Consider the following 20,697-nt stretch of genomic DNA (forward strand, 5'->3'; position numbering starts at 1 on the left):
GCTCACTGTTAGGCTTGTGCTGTTATAAGCCCAAGGAAGGGACTTCATCCCAGTCAGCAGTGCAGCTCTTGCAATTAGTCAACTTAGCCTGCTTGTAGCACATTATATAGCCATAAGGCAAGTTTCCAATGGGGAGGTGACCTTCTGGGCAACCAGTCCCCTTTTGAGAGATTTTCTTTGTGTTTTAGTGCCTTAGTTGATTTTTAAATTTATTTCTACAGGTGGTTTCTTCTCAGTGATATTTACTGTTTCCACTATATTGCCCCTGAATTATCTGAGGTTTTGAGTGGTCCAACTTTACTCTTAAAGCCCACCTTCAATTATGAATGATATGACTCTTGATCAGATATGTTGTGTGCAGTTGAGGTTACAGGCTGAAGTCCCACTGAACTTGTAATGCAACTTTCAGGCCTTCAGTCTGAAAAACAATCCTCCAACACCACCCTCTGTCTTCTACCTTTGAGCCAGTCCTGTATCCAAATGGCTAGTTCTCCTTGTATTCCATGAGATCTAACCTTGCTCACCAGTCTCCCGTGGGGAACATTGTCAAATGTCTTACTGAAGTCCATATAGATCACATCTACCATTCTGCCCTCATCAATCCTCTTTGTTTCTTCTTCAAAAAACTCAATCAAGTTTGTGAGACATGATTTCCCATGCACAAAGCCATGCTGACTATTCCTAATCAGTGCTTGCCTTTCCAATACATGTACATCCTGTCCCTCTGGAATCCCTCCAACAACTTGCCCACCACTGACGTCAGGCTCGCCAGTCTATAGTTCCCTGGCTTGTCCTTATCACCTTCCTTAAACAGTGGCACCATATTAGCCAACCTCCAGTCTTCCAGCACCTCACTTGTGACTATCGATGATACAAATATCTCAGTAAGAGGCCCCGCAATCACTTCCCTAGCTTCCCACAGAGTTCTGGGGTACACCTGATCAGGTCCTGGGGATTTATCCACTTTTATACATTTCTGGACATCCAGCACTTCCTTCTCGGTAATATGGATATCTTTCAAGTTGTCATCATCTATTTCCCTACATTCTATATCTTCCATGTCCTTTTTCACAGTAAATACTGCAAAATACTTGTTTAGTATCTGCCCCATCTCCTGCAGCTCCACACAAAGGCTGCCTTGCTGATCTTTGAGGGGTCCTATTCTCTCCCTCATTACCCTTTTGTCCTTAATGTATTTGTAAAAACCCTTTGGATTCTCCTTAACTCTATTTGCCAACGCTATCTCATGTCCCCTTTTTGCCCTCCTAATTTCTCTCTTAAGTATACTCTTACTGCCTTTACAGTCTAAGGATTCACTCGATCTATCCTGTCTATACGTGACATATACTTCTTTCTTTTTCTTCACCAAACCCTCAATTTCTTTAGTCATCCAGCATTCCCTATACCTATCAGCCTTTCCTTTCTCCCTAACAGGAATATACTGTCTTTGGACTCTCGTTATCTCACTTCTGAAGGCTTCCCATTTTCCAGCGCCCTTTTACCTGCAAACATCTGTGCCCAATCAGCTTTTGAAAGTTCTTGCCTAATACCATCAAAATTGGCCTTCCTCCAATTTAGAACTTCAACTTTCAGATCTGTCCCTGTAATCCTGTATTTCCCATGGCTAATTCACCTCGTTTGCATATGCCTGGACACTGTAGGCAACTTAGTATGGCCAATCCACCTAACATGCACATCTTTGGACTGTGGGAGGATACAGGAGCACCTGGAGGAAACCCATGCAGACACAGAGAAAATGTGCAAAGTCCACACAAACGGTTGCCCGATGGTGGAATCAACCCAGGTCCCTAGCATTGTGAGGAAGCAGTGCTATTCACTGAACTGCACTTTTTTACACTCATTGAACTACCTCCCTTCAAGCAAGAGAATGGTCTTCACAAATGATGTTTGGGACAATGATGGGGAGCAAGCTGGATTTCTCTGGTGAATCTGGAATTTATTGTTTTCAAATGAACGTTCATGTGGAAACAATGACCAGCTTTTATCTCCAGATCCTCTAGAATATTCTGTCAAAGGGTAATATGAAACCTTAGAATGCAACTACTAAATATGCTTTACCTCACCTGGGGGACTATACTGTTCAGAGAACATACTGGATTACTTACAATACAACTCTTGTATACTGGATTGCTCTATTGGTTGAGATTGCTAATAGTCTGGGTTCACAAGCTAACATGGATGTAGCTGCTGTTCAATTCCCAATGAGAGAAGTAGGGTCAATGCTGTTATCAGGATGAAGACAGGGATTCAAACCAGCTGGCCAGTGATAAGATATAGGGACATAGGAACAAAGGAACATCAGAACAGGAGTAGGTCATACAGTCCCTGGAGCTTGCCATTCAATAAAATGATGGCTGATCTATGGCCTAATTCCATATACCTGCCTTAAGCCCATATTCCTTAATACCCTTACTTACAAAAAAATGCTCTCAGATATAAATTCAGCAATTGAATTAACATCTATCACCATTTGAAGAAGAGTTCCAACCTCTATTACTCTTTATGTGTAGAAATACTTTCTAACATCTCTCCTGTATGAGCTGACCCTAATTCATATAGTATAACACTGGTTCTGGAATCTTCAACCAGTGGAAATAGGTTATTTTTATCTACATTGTTTTTCCCTGTTAATATCCTGAATACCTCAACTAGATCACTCCTTATTCTTCTAAATTCTCAAGAATAAAAGCCTAATTTATTTAATCTCTCCTCATAACTCCTGATGTCAAGGTATCATCCTTGTAAACCTGCGTTGAACTCCCTCCAGGACCAAAGCATCCTTCATACTCAGATCTACTATCCATACTGTAAGTGGGATCTTACTAGGATATTGTATAACTGCAGCACAACGTATACATCCCTATACTCTAGCCTGTTAGATATGAAGGCCAGTGTTCCATTTGCTGCCTTGACTGTTTTCTGCACCAGTTTGTTGCATTTAAAAGAGCTCTGCATCTGATTCCCCAAACTCCAGTGTATTTAACTTTGTGCCTGTTTAACTAAATGTCCTGATGTATCCCTTTTCTGTCTGAAATAGATAACCTCATACTTGCTTATATTAAAATCCATCTAACAGAATTTTACTAATTCATCTAATCCATATGTGAGAAACAAAACTCACTCACTAAACAATTTCAGTCTGAGACAAAAATCTGAATCAGTAGTGTCCTTTATTTGTACACTTGCAAGTGGGTGCAATGTCTAATGCCAGACAAGGCAGAGGACAAATACACATCAAATTCAATAAACTCTCAATTTATATAATTTGAGTCCCTATATATTTTTTTCTTATTTCATTGTTTGTCCCCCCCCCCCGCGCTTTCGTCCCTCATTTCCCTAAGACTGATCCCACAACTTCTGTTTTTCCGGCCTTGTCCGTGACAAATGCCTATCTCTGGCCCCATAAGGTCGTTTGACGTCATCCCACTGCAGGTCATCGCTAGGCATATTCTTTCTTTATCAGTATTTATTCCTTCCATCTGGGCCTCTCCGGAGGCCACTCTGACCTTCATGACCTCTTTAATTAGGGTTTGTTCCTGTGTCTCCGTACAAGTGGGAAACAGATGTTCTTACCTACTGTTATACAAGCGATTGCATTCTCTTACAACTTCTTATCTATTCACCCATACATTACCATTGTTTTGTAATCACGTTTCATGCTGACATACCATTTTAACTGATTATATATTTCCTCGATATAGTGTCCATTCTTGTTGACTCAGCTTTTGGCTGAAACAATTACACACTGATGTGAGTTCATTTACTCTGTATCAGAACTTATAATTGCAGAAATAACATTAATTCACCTATATCCATAATTTCCCCTTTTTTTAAAAAATTACCATTTGTTATCTTCTGCATTTTGTTTTAAACATCGTTCCCGAAATTCGCAAGCATCATTCCAGAGATTTCATCCATCTTGGTTTCACTCATCTCCTCATTATTTAGTCGATAAAGTTCCTCTGTCTGATTCCCTCTTAGGGGCATCTGTTTCATCAAGGCTGTTTCAATCAGTCTTTCAGTGAGCCCTCGTATACAGGGTATGATACAACAGCCAATGGCCACCAATACCCCGACTACTACTATCAGGGAAGTAAGGATAGAAACCACCACCCCCTTCCATTTTCCAAACCAGGATTCAAGCCATCCCGTGAGAGATATGTCTACTCCTGAATTCTCAGCCAATTCCTCTGCTAAGGTAGTCAATCCCCGTAAGGCCTGAGTAATTGAACCATCAGCTGCAGTATTATTAGGAATAAAGGTACAACAGCTTCCTCCTAACATCACACACACCCCCCCTTTTCTGCTAAAATCATATCAAGGGCTATTCTGTTTTCCCATGCCATTCTACTTGTCGCATCAAGCTGTTCTGATATTCCTTTAACCACATCTCTTGTATAATTTATAAATCGCTGTTGATTATAGAAAATGTAATTTATCCAATCTACATTTTTATTAATTGTTACCCACCAAAAGAGAGCTGACTCAAAGCCTGCTGCAATCTAGGGGAGTGCCTGAATTCATCAGGCATTCCCCTAGGGACTCCCACCGAGTCGAGATAAATCCTGCCATCAAAAGAAATATCTAACAGTAATCTCTTACCCCTTCCCTTTTTCCTACTATCTTTTCCTTCTCAAATGCCAAGGTAAATGGAATTGCCAATTGTACAATTGCGCGTATCCCTTTCCAATCCGGAGGTAGGGTGGGTCTCAATATTTTGCCTCCACAGTACCACCACAGATCCGCTCGGGGAACCTTTAATGCTGAGTAGTTCCCTCCCTTCTCCGTTTCGGTTACATTCTTAATCTCTGTACATAATTTCAGCTCCCCCAAATCTCTCGACCGACTTATACCTTGCCTGTGCACACACGACGTGTGATTTCCAACTGCGGCGGAAAATGTGGGGGGGACTTTTGCATCTTTCTTCTCCAAGGGAGGGAACATTAGAGATAGGGAGGTACAATTCCTATCATTCCATGCAGTCTCATCCTGATACAGGGCTATCATACATTTCATGCCCTTCCTGTCTCGCTTCCACCCGAGTGGAAAGGGAATCACCTGGGCCACTGGCCTACCGGAGGCACATGCATAGCAATTGCTTTTGTTCAGACTTTTTACAGTATACTTTACCCATTCAACCCAGGCATTTGTATCCCCGTACCCAGTCTCTATCTCGATGATCTGTTTCAAATCCTTTACCTCTATAATTTTTACTACTTTAGGATCATCGGGAGGGGTGAAGGGTTGTATCCTATTACCCAGTAATTCTACCCGTTTTCCCTGTCCTACACTAATTCAAAAACAACAGCCCACGAAATCCATCCCATTTGCTTTCATTTCAATCCCAAATGTTTCATTTAATTGTATCTCATAAGTGCCCCCCCCCCCCCAGAATTGCTTCATGCCATGTGGTTTTCCTTATTGTTAGGTATATTGGGTTACACTTTTTATCGGGACAATCGCGAGCTGGTCGGAAGGGGGCCCGGTGTACTGTGACGAGACCATTATACCAAATACCATCCCCAAGGCCATCCCCATAGGAGTTAAGATGTATCTCTGAACTGCGGTACTGTCTTTGATTAGCTACATCCCCACAATTTACTAAGCTGCATGCATCAGTGTCTATTACTTGTGGATTATCAGACTCAGGAACCGTTAATAATACATATGAAAATGATATTTGACAAAATCCCAAAACTAAGAGGGCTAGCATCATAACTCTAAACATTCCCAGTATTCCAATCATCATGCTGAAGCACAAAAAGACTTAATATACAATCTTACAGAAATAATCCCGCGCTCGCGTCGCTACTGTATAGTCAGTTACTCAAAGTCTCTTTAGTCTGAGTTTTAGCGGGTCTTGCGTTGATTCGGCCGTCCAGACTTCTTCCTCAACTGGAGGGTCCACTGGCCCTTTGATCCGAGTGTAATGAGTCCAGCCATTTTCCGCCGTCCTTATTGCCGTTTCGGTAGTCAAAAGAGCCTGATATGGCCCTTCCCAGTCCGGCTGCAATTTAGTCTCTGTCCATGATTTTACTAAAATCCAATCACCCGGCCGAATGGGGTGAACAGTGAATTCAAGGGGTGGAGTCTGTGCCAATAGACCCTGTTTTCTGAGAAAAGATAAAGAGGAGGACAAGCCCAGTATATACTTCTTTAAAAACAAATCTTTAGTTTCAGGAATTGGCAATTCTCCATTCGTTCCCAGATACGGTAATCCAAATAAGATTTCATAGGGGGATAGTCCCAAATCTTTCCTTGGGGCTGTCCGTACTCGCAAAAGAGCTATAGGTAAACATTTGGTCCAAGGGAGTCTGGTTTCTATTATCAATTTAGAGAGCTGTCGTTTGAGTGTTTGGTTCATTCTCTCAACTCTTCCTGATGATGGCGGGTGCCATGGAGTATGGAAATTCCCAACCCCTTCATTACCCCCTGTAACACTTTAGAGGTAAAATGAGTTCCCTGGTCGGAATCTATACGGTTCACTAGCCCATATCGGGGAATTATGTGCTCTAATATTGTTTTAGACACCCCACTTGCAGTGCGCAGTAGCTAGGGGGTATGCCTCAACCCAACCAGATAGATGATCTACTATGACCAACATATATTTTAGTCTTCCTACTCTAGGTAGTTCAGTATAATCTACTTGTATACTCTGGAAGGGTCTCAATCTTGGGTCTCTTCCTCCCTGGGCCTGTTTTCTCAAGACTTTTTTATCTACCTTTCTGCATATTATACATCCCTCACATATTTGTTTAGCAATGGTATATATTCCTTTACATCCATATTCCCTAAGAACTAAATCACACATTGCTTGTATTCCCGAGTGGCTGCCTTGGTGTAGGATAGCCATAATCTCCCGCATCATCATTTTGTTTAACATTTCTCTTCCATCAGGTAACCTCCAATGCCCGTCTGCTGTTTTTGTAGCCCCTAAATCTCTCAATTCTTTTTCTTCTCTTTCTGTAAATATAGGAATTTCCCTAGGACCTGGGACAGTAGGTATTAGGGAATGAATCACCACTTCTTGTGGGTTCAGGGCGGCTTCCCTAGCCACTTCATCAGCTATTCTATTTCCCCTAACCTCTAGTTCATTTCCTTTCTGATGACCATTCACGTGCACTACGGCTATTTCTCGGGGGAGTAATAGAGATTCCAAGACCCGTTTAATCAATTCTTCATGAACTAATTCCTTCCCCCGTCTGTTGATCAGTCCTCTTTCCTGCCATATCTTTCCGAAAGTGTGCACAACACCAAATGCATATTTAGAGTCAGTGTATACTGTTCCTTCTTTATTTTCTAATGCCCTAAGGGCTCTTTCCAATGCATAGAGTTCGCAGGTCTGAGCTGACCACCCATTTGGCAACCTTCCTGCCTCCACCACACTACCTTTTGTCCCATCTACAACTGCATACCCATTATGTCTTTTCCCTTCAGTCACCCAGGATGATCCGTCTATAAAAAGTCTAGCCCCCGCATGAAGTGGAACATCTCTCAGGTCCATACGGACCTTAGTTTGGTATTCAATAATGTCAAGGCAGTCGTGCCCTGGATTCTGAGGAGAGTCTCCTTCCCCTTTCCAAAGAAAGGTAGCTGGATTTAAACAATTGTCAGTGACCAACACTAGATCATCCTTTTCTATCAGTATCGCCTCATATTTCAAAATCCGCGAGTCTGTCAACCATCGCCCTGCTTTTTGGTTTAGGATCGTTCTCACTTGGTGTGGGGTGCTTACTATTAGGGCTCCCCCAAATGTAAGCTTTCTGCTTTCCTCCACCAACAGTGCAGTGGCAGCCACAGCCTGCACACACTCAGGCCACCCCCGGGATACTGGATCCAATAGCTTTGAAAGATATGCTACTGGCTGTCTCATCCCTCCCCACCTCTGGGTTAATACTCCCAAAGCCGCTCCCTTATCTACGGTGGCAAAGAGGTGAAAAGGTTTATCTAGGGAAGGTAAGGCTAACACGGGGGCATGAATCAAATCTCTTTTGAGTTTCTCAACTAGTTCTTTTTCCTCATCATCCCAATTTAGACATTTTGGCTCCCCCTCTAATAGTTTGAGATATAATTTCCTAGTCTTCTGAGCATAGGAATCCATCCACAATCTGCAATATCCCGTTAGACCCAAAAATTTACGTAACTCCCATTTAGTGCTGGGCAGTGGCATCCCCACTATTCCCTCTATACGTTCCGGGCTTATCTTTCGCTTGCCCTCACTCACTAAATGTCCCAAGTATTTTACTTCTTGCTCCACATATTGTAATTTGTTTTTAGATACTCGCAGTTCTTGCTGGCCCAGGAAATTCAATAATTTGTTAGTGGCTTCTACTGCTCCTTCTCTTCTTATTCCTGATACTAAGAGGTCGTCTACATACTGCAACAGGGTAGTCCCCTTGGGGCTGCTAAATTTCTCCAATATTTGTTCTAACATCTGTCCAAATAAATTCGGGGATTCCGTAAACCCCTGGGGGAGCACAGTCCACCGGTATTGCTGTTTTCATCCTGTCTTAGGGTCTTCCCATTCAAAGGCGAACAAATTCCTACTTCCCTCTGCCAAGGGACAAGCCCAAAAGGCATCCTTTAAATCTATCACACTAAACCATTTGTGATCATGAGGGATCTTACTTAATAACGTGTAGGGGTTTGGCACCACGGGGTGCCTGATCTGTACTATTTGATTTAATGTTCTCAAATCCTGCACCAATCGATAAGTTCCATCAGATTTCCGCACTGGTAGTATTGGGGTATTATAAGGAGACATACATGGCTCCAACAGTCCATCTCTAGTCAGTCCCTCAATTACTGGCTGCAGTCCTCGTTTACCTTCTATGGAAATAGGATATTGTCGTTCACAGACAACGTCCCCTTTCCGTTTTAAATTTATTGTAAGGGGAGGGATCTGTAGTTTTCCACGATTCCCTTCTCTAGCCCGTACAATAGGGTCTACCTCTCTTTCCACATCCTCTGTCAACATTGCCAGTTGTACAACTAATTCTTTTTCCTGAATTCCAATCTCCAGTCCTAAGAGGATAATTAAGTCTCTCCCCAGTAAGTTACTTCCTATATCAGGGATATACAGCAGTTCCCCTTTGACCCTATCCTTAGGACCTTCTATCATCGTAGGTTCAAATACCGGAACAGTAAATCCTTCCCCTTTTACCCCCAAAACAGTAATTGACCGTGTTGACATTTCTGCCTTCTTTGGTTTAAAATTCAGTGATGACCGTGCCGCCCCCTTATCTACTAGGAAGACTACCTCTTCCCTACAGGGTCCCACCTTCAAGTTTATCAAGGGTTCCTGGTGGGCCCCCGAGGGCAGGAACCCCTGACACCCCTATTCTTCATCAAAATTCATAAGCGGAATTGCCCTTTATTCCCTTTGTAGATCAGGACACTCCCGCTTAAAATGCCCTATCTTTCCGCAATAATAGCATCCTGCCTGTAGAGACTTCCATCTCTGCCCCTGTCGCCCAAACCCTCTATCAAATGCTCCCCCTTGTCCTTTCCCTCTCCCTCTTCCTCTCTGTCCTACATGCTGCCACCCGCTGCTCTGGTTGCTCACTATTGGTTCCATTCTTTTCTTAACTACCTCATCAACCGTAGCTACCATCATTTTTACCTTCTGTTTTTGTCTCTCATCCTCCCTCTTTACAAACACTTTCTGTGCCTCTCTCAACAATTCATCTAATGGTTTTTCACTCCACCCTTCTATCTTCTGTATCTTTCTCTGTATATCTGGCCATACTTTCAAAAGACCCTGTGCCACTGGCCACTGGGTCCTCAGGGTTCATTCCAGAATATTTCCGCATTGAGTCCCTTAATCTTTGCAAGAAAGCTGAGGGAGTCTCATCTTTCTCCTGTCTAACTTCAAAGGCTTTAGTCAAATTCTGTGACTTCGGAACTGCCTCTCTTATTCCTTTTAGAATCAGGTCTTTCAATTCCATCATTTCTTCTCTATGCTCCGGGTTTTGGTTTTCCCACTGGGGGTCTTTGAGGGGAAACTTCACCTCTCCCTGTCCAGCATCCCCATCTCCAATCGCGTGTTCCCTGTCCCATATTTTAATGGCAGCTCCTCGTATAAGTCCCCTTTCTTCCCCAGTAAATAGTATATTCAAAATAGACATTAACTCAGCCCAGGTATACAGACTAGGCCCCAGAAATTGATCAATTTGTTCAGACAACCCCACCGGATCCTCAACCAGGACCTTCATTTCCTTTTTAAATGTTCTGACCTCCCCACTGGTGAGGGGGGCACTTACAAACCCAATCTCTTTGTCCCCTATGGGTACCTCCGGAAGGGGATAAGTCGTTACGTTCTTCCCCTTTTTCTTTTGTTTTCCCCCCTTAGGCTTTGATTTAGATCCCTGGAGGCCTCCTCTACATCTACTGTAGCTTCCCTTTCTTTTGCTGAGGATTGAGGGTCAGGAACAACAACATCCCTGTCCACCGTCCCCTCATCCTCCTCTTGTGAGTCATCTGTTCCCTGTCCCTGTCTGCCTGTCTCTCCTCCTCCCCCATGTTCACCTAATCTGATTTTATGGTACGGGGGGTGAAAACAGCCAAGAGGATCCCAGGGACTAGGTGGGGCAGTGGGGGAATCCTTTGTCTTTACTAACATCATTCCCAAACTGCCCTTCCAACAGGACACATAGTCCGCCTCCTCTTGACTAAAAGGTTGTTTTCCATTCACATACAAACCTAAATACTGACAGACCCAATCCTCGTCCGAACCATACTTTGGCCAGAAGACAGACGGACGAAGGATTGGTTCTTTGGTCCATACTAAACAACAATATTTAATCATTTTCTTTTTATCTTTTGCCCTTGTACAAGTATTACTTGTCCAATCCCGCAACATCCTCCCCAACGGACTTGCAGGAGGAATATTACCAGGGACTCTTTCTTCCTTTACTCCGTGACAGCTACTCTGCCTACCCTCCATTTCCCGGGGCCCTCGCTAGTCACTCAGCGAGTAAATACCTCTTTTCCCGGCCACCAAGGCAATACTTAAAAGTCAGATTTCTTACCTTGGTCTGTGCACAGAGTTGCCTGGCCCCTTTTTCACCGTATCTGCTACCGAGTTCCTATCACTGTCTGATTCAGATGTCTCTCTTGTGGGATTCACACCAGTCGCCCAAGGGAGCAGACCAAACCGGGACACGAGACCGCTCCTCAATGGGGAACGGGATGCGTCTTCCCAGTGTCCAAGGCCAGCCACTCCCCCCGGTGATGGAAGAAAATCCCGGACAGCCCCCAATTGTGAGAAACAAAGCTCACTCACTAAACAATTGCAGTCCGAGACAAAAATCTGAATCAGTAGTGTCCTTTATTTGTACACTTGCAAGTGGGTGCAATGTCTAATGCCAGACAAGGCAGAGGACAAATACACATCAAATTCAACAAACTCTTGAAATTTATATAATTTGAGTCCCTACATATTATTTTCTTATTTCATTGTTTGCCCCCCCCCCCTCCCCTCCGCTTACGTCCCTCATTTCCCTAAGACTGATCCCACAACTTCTGTTTTTCCGGCCTTGTCCATGACAAATGCCTATCTCTGGCCCATAAGGTCGTTTGACGTCATCCCACTGTAGGTCATCGCTAGGCATATTCTTTCTTTATCAGTATTTACTCCTTCCATCTGGGCCTCTCCGGAGGCCACTCTGACCTTCATGACCTCTTTAATTAGGGTTTGTTCCTGTGTCTCCGTACAAGTGGGAAACAGATGTTTTTACCTACTGTTATACAAGCGATTGCATTCTCTTACAACTTCTTATCTATTCACCCATACATTACCATTGTTTTGTAATCACGTTTCATGCTGACATATCATTTTAACTGATTATATATTTCCTCTATATAGTGTCCATTCTTGTTGACTCAGCTTTTGGCTGAAACAATTACACACTGATGTGAGTTCATTTACTCTGTATCAGAACTTATAATTGCAGAAATAACATTAATTCACCTATATCCCACACATAGTTGTTATAATTTTAGGCTGTCATCAATATTGTCTACAATGCTGCCCAATTTTGCCTTCAGCAAATTTGGATATTTGAATTTTTAGCTGAAAAATGTATTGCTGGAAAAGCACAGCAGGTCAGGCAGCATCCAAGGAGCAGGAGAATTGACGTTTCGGGCATAAGCCCTTCTTCAGGAATGAGAAGGGTGTGCCAAGCAGGCTTAGAAGAAGGGCTTATGCCTGAAACGTCAATTCTCCTGCTCCTTGGATGCTGCCTGACCTGCTGCGCCTTTCCAGCAACACATTTTTCAGCTCTGATCTCCAGCATCTGCAGTCTGCACTTTCTCCTATTTGAATTTTTATGCTATTATCCAAGTGGTCAATAGAGAGGGGCTGTGTAGGCTTGGTCTGTTTTTCCTGGAGCATTGGAGGCTGAGAGGTGACCTTATAGAGATTTATAAAATCATGAGGGGCATGGATTGGATAAATATACCAGGTCTTTTCTCTGGGGTGGGAGAGTCCAGAACTAGACAACATAGGTTTAGGGTGAGAGGAGAAAAAATTAAAAGGGACCTAAGGGGCAACTTTTACATGCAAATGTGTTGCATGTATGGAATGAGTAGCCAGAGGAAGTAGTGGATGTTGGTACAATTCTAACATTTAAAAGGCATTGGATGGGTATATGAACAGGAAAGGTTTAGAGGGATATGAGGCAAATGCTGGCAAATCGGACGAGATTAAATTAGGGTATCTGGTCGGCATGGACAAGTTCGACTGAAGGGTCTGTTTCCATGCTGTACAACTCCGTGACTCTATGGTTAATGAATTTTGTAAATAATTGAAATCCTCAACACATTCCTGTGGGACACTACTAGTCACGTCCTGTTAATTTGAGGTCAACGTCCCAAATATTCCAAATCTCTGTTTCCAGGTACTCACCAATTTCCTATCAATGTCAGTAATTTGCCCTCAATTTAGTGAGCTTCCATCTTTGCTAACAATTTCTTGTGTGGGACTTTATCGAAAGCCATCTGGAAGTCCATATAAGAGGAGCGAGCAGAAGAGAGGCAAAACAGAAATGAACAGTATTTGGAGATAAGCAATGGATCAAGTATGACTTTTCAAAGGAAAGGAATAATGGCCACAATATGAAACTAAATAAGGAAAGTACTTAGGAAAGGACACTTTATAAGAGAATCCAAGAAGACAAGTTCAGTGGAAAGGTTGAGAAAAAGGTGAATCTTAAATATTAAAGGAATAAGGAGATGATGTCGAAAATTGCTTAAACTTCAAAGATCAGGGCTTGACTGGGTTCAATAAAGATTTTCACTGAGTTTGCTAATTGAATATCTGTGTTTCTGTTGGTTGGGAGTCTCAGTAACTGCATAGATGAAATTTATGTTTTTCTATCATTTTCTGTTTATGTAACCTCTTTTTTAAACCTTGTTACAGAATTAGATTGTATATGGGCCTGAAAGAGTTAATATGGAGGAGTACAAATGCACCCTTTCCTATGATAATATTGTATGGACTGAAGTTTCGAAGGGTGAGACCTAACATCTGACTCTCCTTAAAATTTCTATAACAACATCCATTGCATCAATGTAATATATTATTAGTTGCTAACATGCAATTAACTAATTCTTGTTAAGTACAAGATATTCATCCAGTTACACCAGGAAATAGTCTTCCTTTACCACACTAGAACAAACATTTCCTGTAGTTTTTGAGACTTGAGGATGATATTGGCAGCAGTTTTCATCATGATCAGAAGCTCATACTGGGTAATGGCATGCCCATTAAACAAGTAGGCAATAGCATGGTTTTGATTTGATTGCTCATACACCAGATAATCAGACATCACATGACACCAGGTTGTAGTCCAACAGGTTTATTTGAAATCACAAGCTTTCGGAGCACTGCTCCTTCTCAGGTGAAGTCATCACTTAACGAACGAGCAGCTCTCTGAAAGCTTGTGTTTTCACATAAGCCTATTGGACTTTAATCTGATGTCGTGTGGCTTCTGACTTTGTCCATCCCAGTCCAGATCATACACTACATGGTAAGTAGTGTGAGATCTTCAGATTTATGCTTAAACCTAAGTCATCTGCTCATGTAACTCAGTGAACAGCATGGCTGTAAATTTCAGAACTTCAATAACTGCATGGATTGAAAGAATTAGCTGTAACTCTTAGTAGAATAAACTGTTTCCTGAGATAAAATAACAGGGACAAACTGTTATAAAGGAATTAAAAGCAACATGCCAATAAGCCATCCCTGGGAAACGAAGGCATTGACACCACATAGCCAAACTGTTTTAACATCTGCTTGATAACTAGCTGATTTGTGACAAACGGGCCATTAAGATTGCCTACAGAAGAATTTAAGGAGACAATGACAGGACAAGCTGTGTTTCAAACAGATAGGTAACACTGAATGTAACAAGGAACAGAGAAGTTATTCCTTATTTAAAAAAAAGCAAGCAACAAACCTGGTGACGTCAGAAGTTCCTAAATAATGTCACACCATGAGCTTAACGAGATGACAAATCCTCTAAGAATTCACCTTCAGGATTCTTTGGCAACAGAACTCCGTAGAACTACTCTGCAATTGCTGGACATATCCAGAGACAGACACTGTTGGCTGAAATTGTCGCTAAAACCCACCATTTATTGGGGTAATAGTTAAGTTGGGTTGTAAGGCTTAACTTGTTTACTTGAGTGCAATAACTCTATAGAGGTTGGTATTCTGTCACCAAATCACCCTTTATTTACACATGAACAGTCCTTGATGAGAGTACTGCCTCATAAAGAGTCAGGCAAGGTGTCAACACTCAACGTTTTTATGTCAGCAAGTGCTCCCTGATTGGACCAGATTAACAACTCCCATCAGGAAACTCATATTCTGGCTGACCTCATTACAATCACTACAAAGGGGTCTTATTTTAATTGCTGCATGCACTAAAGCTGAACTAATTGTTTTTGTATTTGATATACTGTGAAGTTTCTTAATAAGTAACTGAATTAAAGTAACTTGTGGTAATTTACACAAACAAGGAGAAGTGCTGCAGATTTAAGAACACAGCTGGAGAAACTATCATGGTAATCCTCACCATGAAAGAATATTTAATTGAATGATTAAAATAACTTCAGACCTGCTAAGAAATTTGTTATAACAGGAGAGTTAATAACTCTCTAAAGTAGGCGAATTATCAACAGAGGCTGCAGCATGAGACAGTGGTCTAAGGAAGTGGCGCTGAGTTCCCTGGTAAGCGAACAGATATCGGAGGCACTGTGTAAAATTTCAAATCCTGATAGACTGGGATGTCTTTAAAATGATGCAGTCATCCAGGCTGGAAAAGAGAGAAGATAAACCATTACTTAAGTTGATAGTACTGCCATAGTGACAGGGTATGTTGAGGCACAGCTAGAGAGATTGAACTAAAGGGCCACAAAATAAATATTAATCCAGGGACATCACAAAACCAGAAATTAACTTATAAAAGCACAGGCACGACTTGCAGATACTGACACATAACAACAGGTGGAGACAGACCCCATGCCACAGTTAGAAAACAGATCATTTATACACTGAAAAAAACTCAAACTGGACAGATAACAAGACAGATTACCTCAGAATGAAACCAGAAGGCTCAAACACCTCCCGCTTTTACAGACTCCTATAAACCATACACCCCCCTTAGACCCATAGGTTGTCTACCGGGCACATCAACACAGAAGCTGGCCAAGGAACTACAGCAGAGATTGAAACACCTCTTCAATGGATTAACCCACGCCATCCACTCAGCACAGAAACTAATTAACAACCTCAAAAACATAAAACTCGATGATGATGAAATCATGGTATCCTTTGACGTTACAGCATTGTTTACTTCCATTGACATACCATTAATGAAAGAAACACTCACAACCTATCTTTTACTTCCCCTTCTACAATACGAGTCCGATAAAACCCCCGATTTAAGATTTTCCCAAAAATTCACATTTCAAAACCATCCAGCTGTCGAACCTTCTGTTTGTATCTTCCTCTGTCGCCTTTTCTTCTTCTTATGGATTATGCTTCACAGGTCACTGATCGATTAAAAGTACCTTTTTAAGAGAGCTATTCTGCGGGCAGTCTGCATGTGTTGGTGACTTGGCATTTCTCTCTCAACTGTTCAGGTTTTCCCGGTCTTATACCCCCAAAGCATTGGATTGTGTCATTGGCTTTTAATATTGTCAATATCCTCAATTCAAAATTGATTGGAGTCTGGTATTTTTTGGGGTATGATTTAAACTGATTGGCCTAAGTTTTGAATTTGTTTTTTGTCTTCTGGCAACCAGCTACACTAGCTGCTGGACCGAAAGGTTACATTGTATCTTGTTCAGAGCATTTGATAATAATCTGCTAGCGTTTAACTTTCCTAAAGGTACAGTACATTTCTATATCTTCATAATACCTCCCCCCCCACCCCAGACAAAAATGAACCATCGTAATGAAAAGATGGCTTTTTTATTAAACACATTACTCTAACATGCAGATATCTTTAATATAAATTCAACTTAACTTCTTCCCATATGTGTGTGGGTGTTATATAATACAAATCTCATCTAAACTTTATCAGTTAAATCCACAATAATGCATCTGTGATTACATTCTTATGACCGGCAACATGTATGATTTTTAAATTAAAAGTCTGTAACATAAGACTCCAGTGAAATAGTCTCATATTCTTGTCTTTAAAGCATTCTAAGAATGTAAGTGAATTGCGATCCATGTACCCAATTGTCTCCAACGCATTGCTTGTGACATACACATTAAAATGTTGTAAGGCCAGTACCAAACTCAATAGTTCGTTTTTGATCGTGGAGTATTTCCTCTGGTGGATGTTGATCTTCTTTGAAAAGTTACCAACTGGCAGTTCAATCCCATCCTTATCTTCCTGTAGGAGTACAGCTCCAACTCCTATGTCACTAGCATCGATGGAGACTTTAAAAGGTTTCGAAAGGTTTGGTGTAGCTAAAACTGGTATGGTGGTTAATATTGATTTCAAATGGTCAAATGCCTGTTGGCATTGTCTGTCCACTGGAACTTTGTGTTGTTCTTCAGCAAATCGATTAACGGTGCCACTACACTGCTGAAGTTTGGAACAAACTTCCAATAGAATCCACTGAGTCCGAAGAATCAAAGCACTTCTTTCTTCGAGGTTGACATGGAAATTCCTCAATAGCCTTCGTCTTTGTGTTCCATGAGTTCAACCTTCCATGACTGATGTTACGTCCTAAGAATATCACCTCTGCTTTCACAAATTTAGTTTTGTTAAGTTTATCATGAGTTTTGCTTCTTGTAGTCATTCAAAGAGGTCTGCCAACTGTACTATGTGATCTTTCCAGGACTGAAAGATCACTACATCGTCCAAATAGACTGCACAGTTTGTTAAGCCAGCCACAACTCTGTTCATGAGTCTTTGGAATGTGGCGGATGCGTACTTCATTCCGAAGGGGTCACAAATGTAGAAATTTCTTTGCCCTCTCTGATAAAGGTACCTGCCAGTAAACCATGCAAGAAGCCCAACTTGGGATTCTGGGTAATCCAAGGTGGAGGACTGGAAAAATTTCTGGCTGTAAGAGCTGCTCCTTTTTTTGAGGTATTTTAGGTATTGGAGGTGATTTCCTCGAATTCCAGGAGCAGCAATTTGGGCGACACGGTGGCACAGTGGTTAGCACTGCTGCCTCACAGCGCCAGAGACCCGGGTTCAATTCCCACCTCAGGCGACTGACTGTGTGGAGTTTGCACGTTCTCCCCGTGTCTGTGTGGGTTTCATCCGGGTGCTCCGGTTTCCTCCCACAGTCCAAAGATGTGCAGGTCAGGTGAATTGGCCATGCTAAATTGCCCGTAGTGTTAGGGAAGGGGTAAATGTAGGGTTATGGGTGGGTTGCGCTTTGGCGGCGCAGTGTGGACTTATTGGGCTGAAGGGCCTGTTTCCACACTGTAAGTAATCTAATCTAATCTAATCTAATATGCTGTTGCATTGTTTTGGAACTTTGGAAAAAAAAAGTCAAACCAACAGCAGTTTTAAAAGGGAGAAGAGCAGACAAAGAAAGCACATGGTGAGGACAGTGCAGGAGAGAGAGAGAGAACCTGCACAGTTACCGCCTTTGCTGTTTGAATTCGTGTATCGCTGGACATCGGAGTGCATCTGGGAAAATTAACAAACAGTGAAATTCACATCTAATCTTGGAGGATCTGTTGGGTGAAGTTCACAACACAGAATCAGATAAGTTAATTGTTGTTTTAAGTCTGTCTAAGAGAAAGGCTGTATTAGTGAGTACAGTGGGTTCTTTCTTGATTATATGTTTTTGGAGATAAGTCTCTTGATTAAACTTAAAATATAAGCCATAGCTATTAATTTAACCTGGGGCAGTGTTTGTAGTGGAATAAGACGGTGTTATTTTCTGGGTCTGTAGATTGTGAAGGAGCAAAAATGGCCTTTGCAGTGATATGTACTTCTTGTCAGATGTGGGAGTTTAAAGAGAGTTTAAGGGTTACTGCGGATTATATCTGCCATAAATGCCTATGGATGCGAATCTTATCAGATCGAGTGGATCGTTTGGAGAGACAGATAGAAGCGATGAGGAATTTGCAACAGCAACAGTATGTGATGGATGGCAGTTATAGGAAGGGGGGAATGTCTTAGATACAGTCACATAGATGGGTTAACTCCAGGAAGGATAAGAGAGGTAGGCAGCTAGTGCAGGAGTCTTTTGTGGATATATCCATTTCAAACAGCTATACTGTTTTGGAAAATGTAGAGGGTGATGGATTCTCAGGGGAATGTACCATGAACAGCCAAGTTTCTGGTATTGAGACTGGCTCTAATGCAACAAGGGGTACGTCGGCTTCCAAGAGATCAATTGTGTTAGGGGATTCTGTAGTCCGAGGTAAGACAGATGTTTCTGTGGCCAGCAGAGAAACAGCAGAATGGTGTGTTGTTTCCCTGGTGCCATTGTATCTTGTTCAGAACACTTGGTGCTGTCAAATAATTCTTTTGGTGATTAACTTTCTTAAAAGTACTTCTACACCTTCATAACAAATCCCACATAACAACTGCCATACACACTACATCGAATAGATCAGCAGAAAACTGGCAACCCGGATACACAAGCACCAACTAGCAACGAACCACCCAAATCTCCCTCATCTCAATATATGCAGACAAGGAGGGCCATCAATTGGACTGCGATAACATAACCATCCTAGGACAAGTTGACCAGAGACATCCATTGGAATTCCTAGAGGCCTGGTTTTCATCCTGGAATGCCATCAAGGCATGTAGAAATAGACCCCATATACAAACCACTGCAGAGAAAAACTAGAAATGATAACATCCTCCTTTACAGACCAGATCATATATTACGAAGCAGAGTAGAACTACAGCTTTGTGAAGTTGCACCGATGGTGTTACCTAGCACAGTGACGAAACGTTTGTATGGCAACCCCCCAACTCAGCGAACAAACCAACATTAACTTGATAAAGCCAGCAAGATTAAAAGCTTGAGAAGACCTGGTCCAATGAGAAAGGATAGTTTGGGAGACATTATTCAGGTTGCAAAATAGACAGGAATCATTTATTAAATCATGAGGAGCAGGACTTGTTAAAAAGCAGTAATTGTAAAGCTGCAGAAAGCAGGCCAAGTACAGTGAAACTGTGGAAAAGCTTAGGATTCAAAGGAGGACTACATATCTTTCACTGAGGAAGTTTGCATAGCTACCAAGGGTAGCACAAGATGGGAATTTTGAGTCGAATGAGAGAATTGGGACAGCATGATAGTTTCTCCCTCTTCAAACAATCAGACAGTTGGTGGTTAATGTGAATTGGGGCCACTGTTCTGGGAAAAATAGTGACTGCTGTTGCTGAACATGATGGAGGACAATGAGGGGAAAACAAAAGAAGACTAATGGATTATCAAGGGAAGGATGATGACACAACAAGAGGAAAATAGGAATAATGACAATTGGGAAGAGTAATTAAGGGAACCTCGGTGCTGAAGTGAGGATAAATAAGTAGTAATGGAGGAAAGTAGGACTTAGTAGCAGCTGTAAAATTTAGACTAGCGGATAGAGTCTTGTATCTTATATGTAAGTAGAAATGTAGATTCCATGCTAATGTCCTGTAAACAACGATAAGGTAATCAGGTCATGATGTTGGTTGATGTAGAACAAATAATGGTCAGGATAACCTAGTTCCTCTTTGACTTCTACTGCTGGATCTTTTAAACCCTCCTGTGAAATAGGTGGAGTCTGTTTAATGTTTCATCTCCATGTATTATAACATGACTAAAATGTCACTTTTTTTTTAGAAAACTTCATTATCCAGTAATTATCCCAACGAAGCCAACCCTCACTACCAGTTATGTTCATGGTGCTGTGGATATCCCACTCATTTCCAAAAGCATTGGTCAGTGCCTTGAAGAAATAGCCAATAAGAGCCCTGATAAAGAGGCTATGGTGTTTCTGCAGGATGGAATCAGGAAAACATTTGGACAATTCAAACAGGAGGTCAGAACACTGCTTCGACTTAAAGATTCTTCATATTTTATTCCCTTCTTGTGTTTCAAATATTTTGTGTCATTAATAATGTTTGAACTAAAATATTCTTTAACTCATTGTGCTCCAAAAAATATTGGGTTAGTCTGCTGAGATATTGA

At 41.8% G+C, this 20,697-nt stretch overlaps 1 protein-coding gene across 3 annotated transcripts in view; it reads left to right on the forward strand.

The window, feature by feature from the left end:
- The window catches only part of acsf2 (acyl-CoA synthetase family member 2), a 196,811-nt gene that overhangs the window by 24,619 nt on the left and 151,495 nt on the right, over positions 1 to 20,697 (forward strand). For all 3 annotated transcript variants that reach the window (XM_043714578.2, XM_043714576.2, XM_043714579.2), the window contains exon 3: positions 20,350 to 20,548. In XM_043714578.2, coding sequence (XP_043570513.2) covers positions 20,350 to 20,548 — 199 coding nt within the window. The remainder of the gene's footprint in view (positions 1 to 20,349; positions 20,549 to 20,697) is intronic.

The sequence above is a fragment of the Chiloscyllium plagiosum genome, unplaced genomic scaffold (genome assembly GCF_037043375.1).
Source record: "Chiloscyllium plagiosum isolate Xiang-an unplaced genomic scaffold, Cpla_swu_hap1 HiC_scaffold_25, whole genome shotgun sequence".
NCBI classification, from domain to species: Eukaryota; Metazoa; Chordata; class Chondrichthyes; order Orectolobiformes; family Hemiscylliidae; genus Chiloscyllium; species Chiloscyllium plagiosum.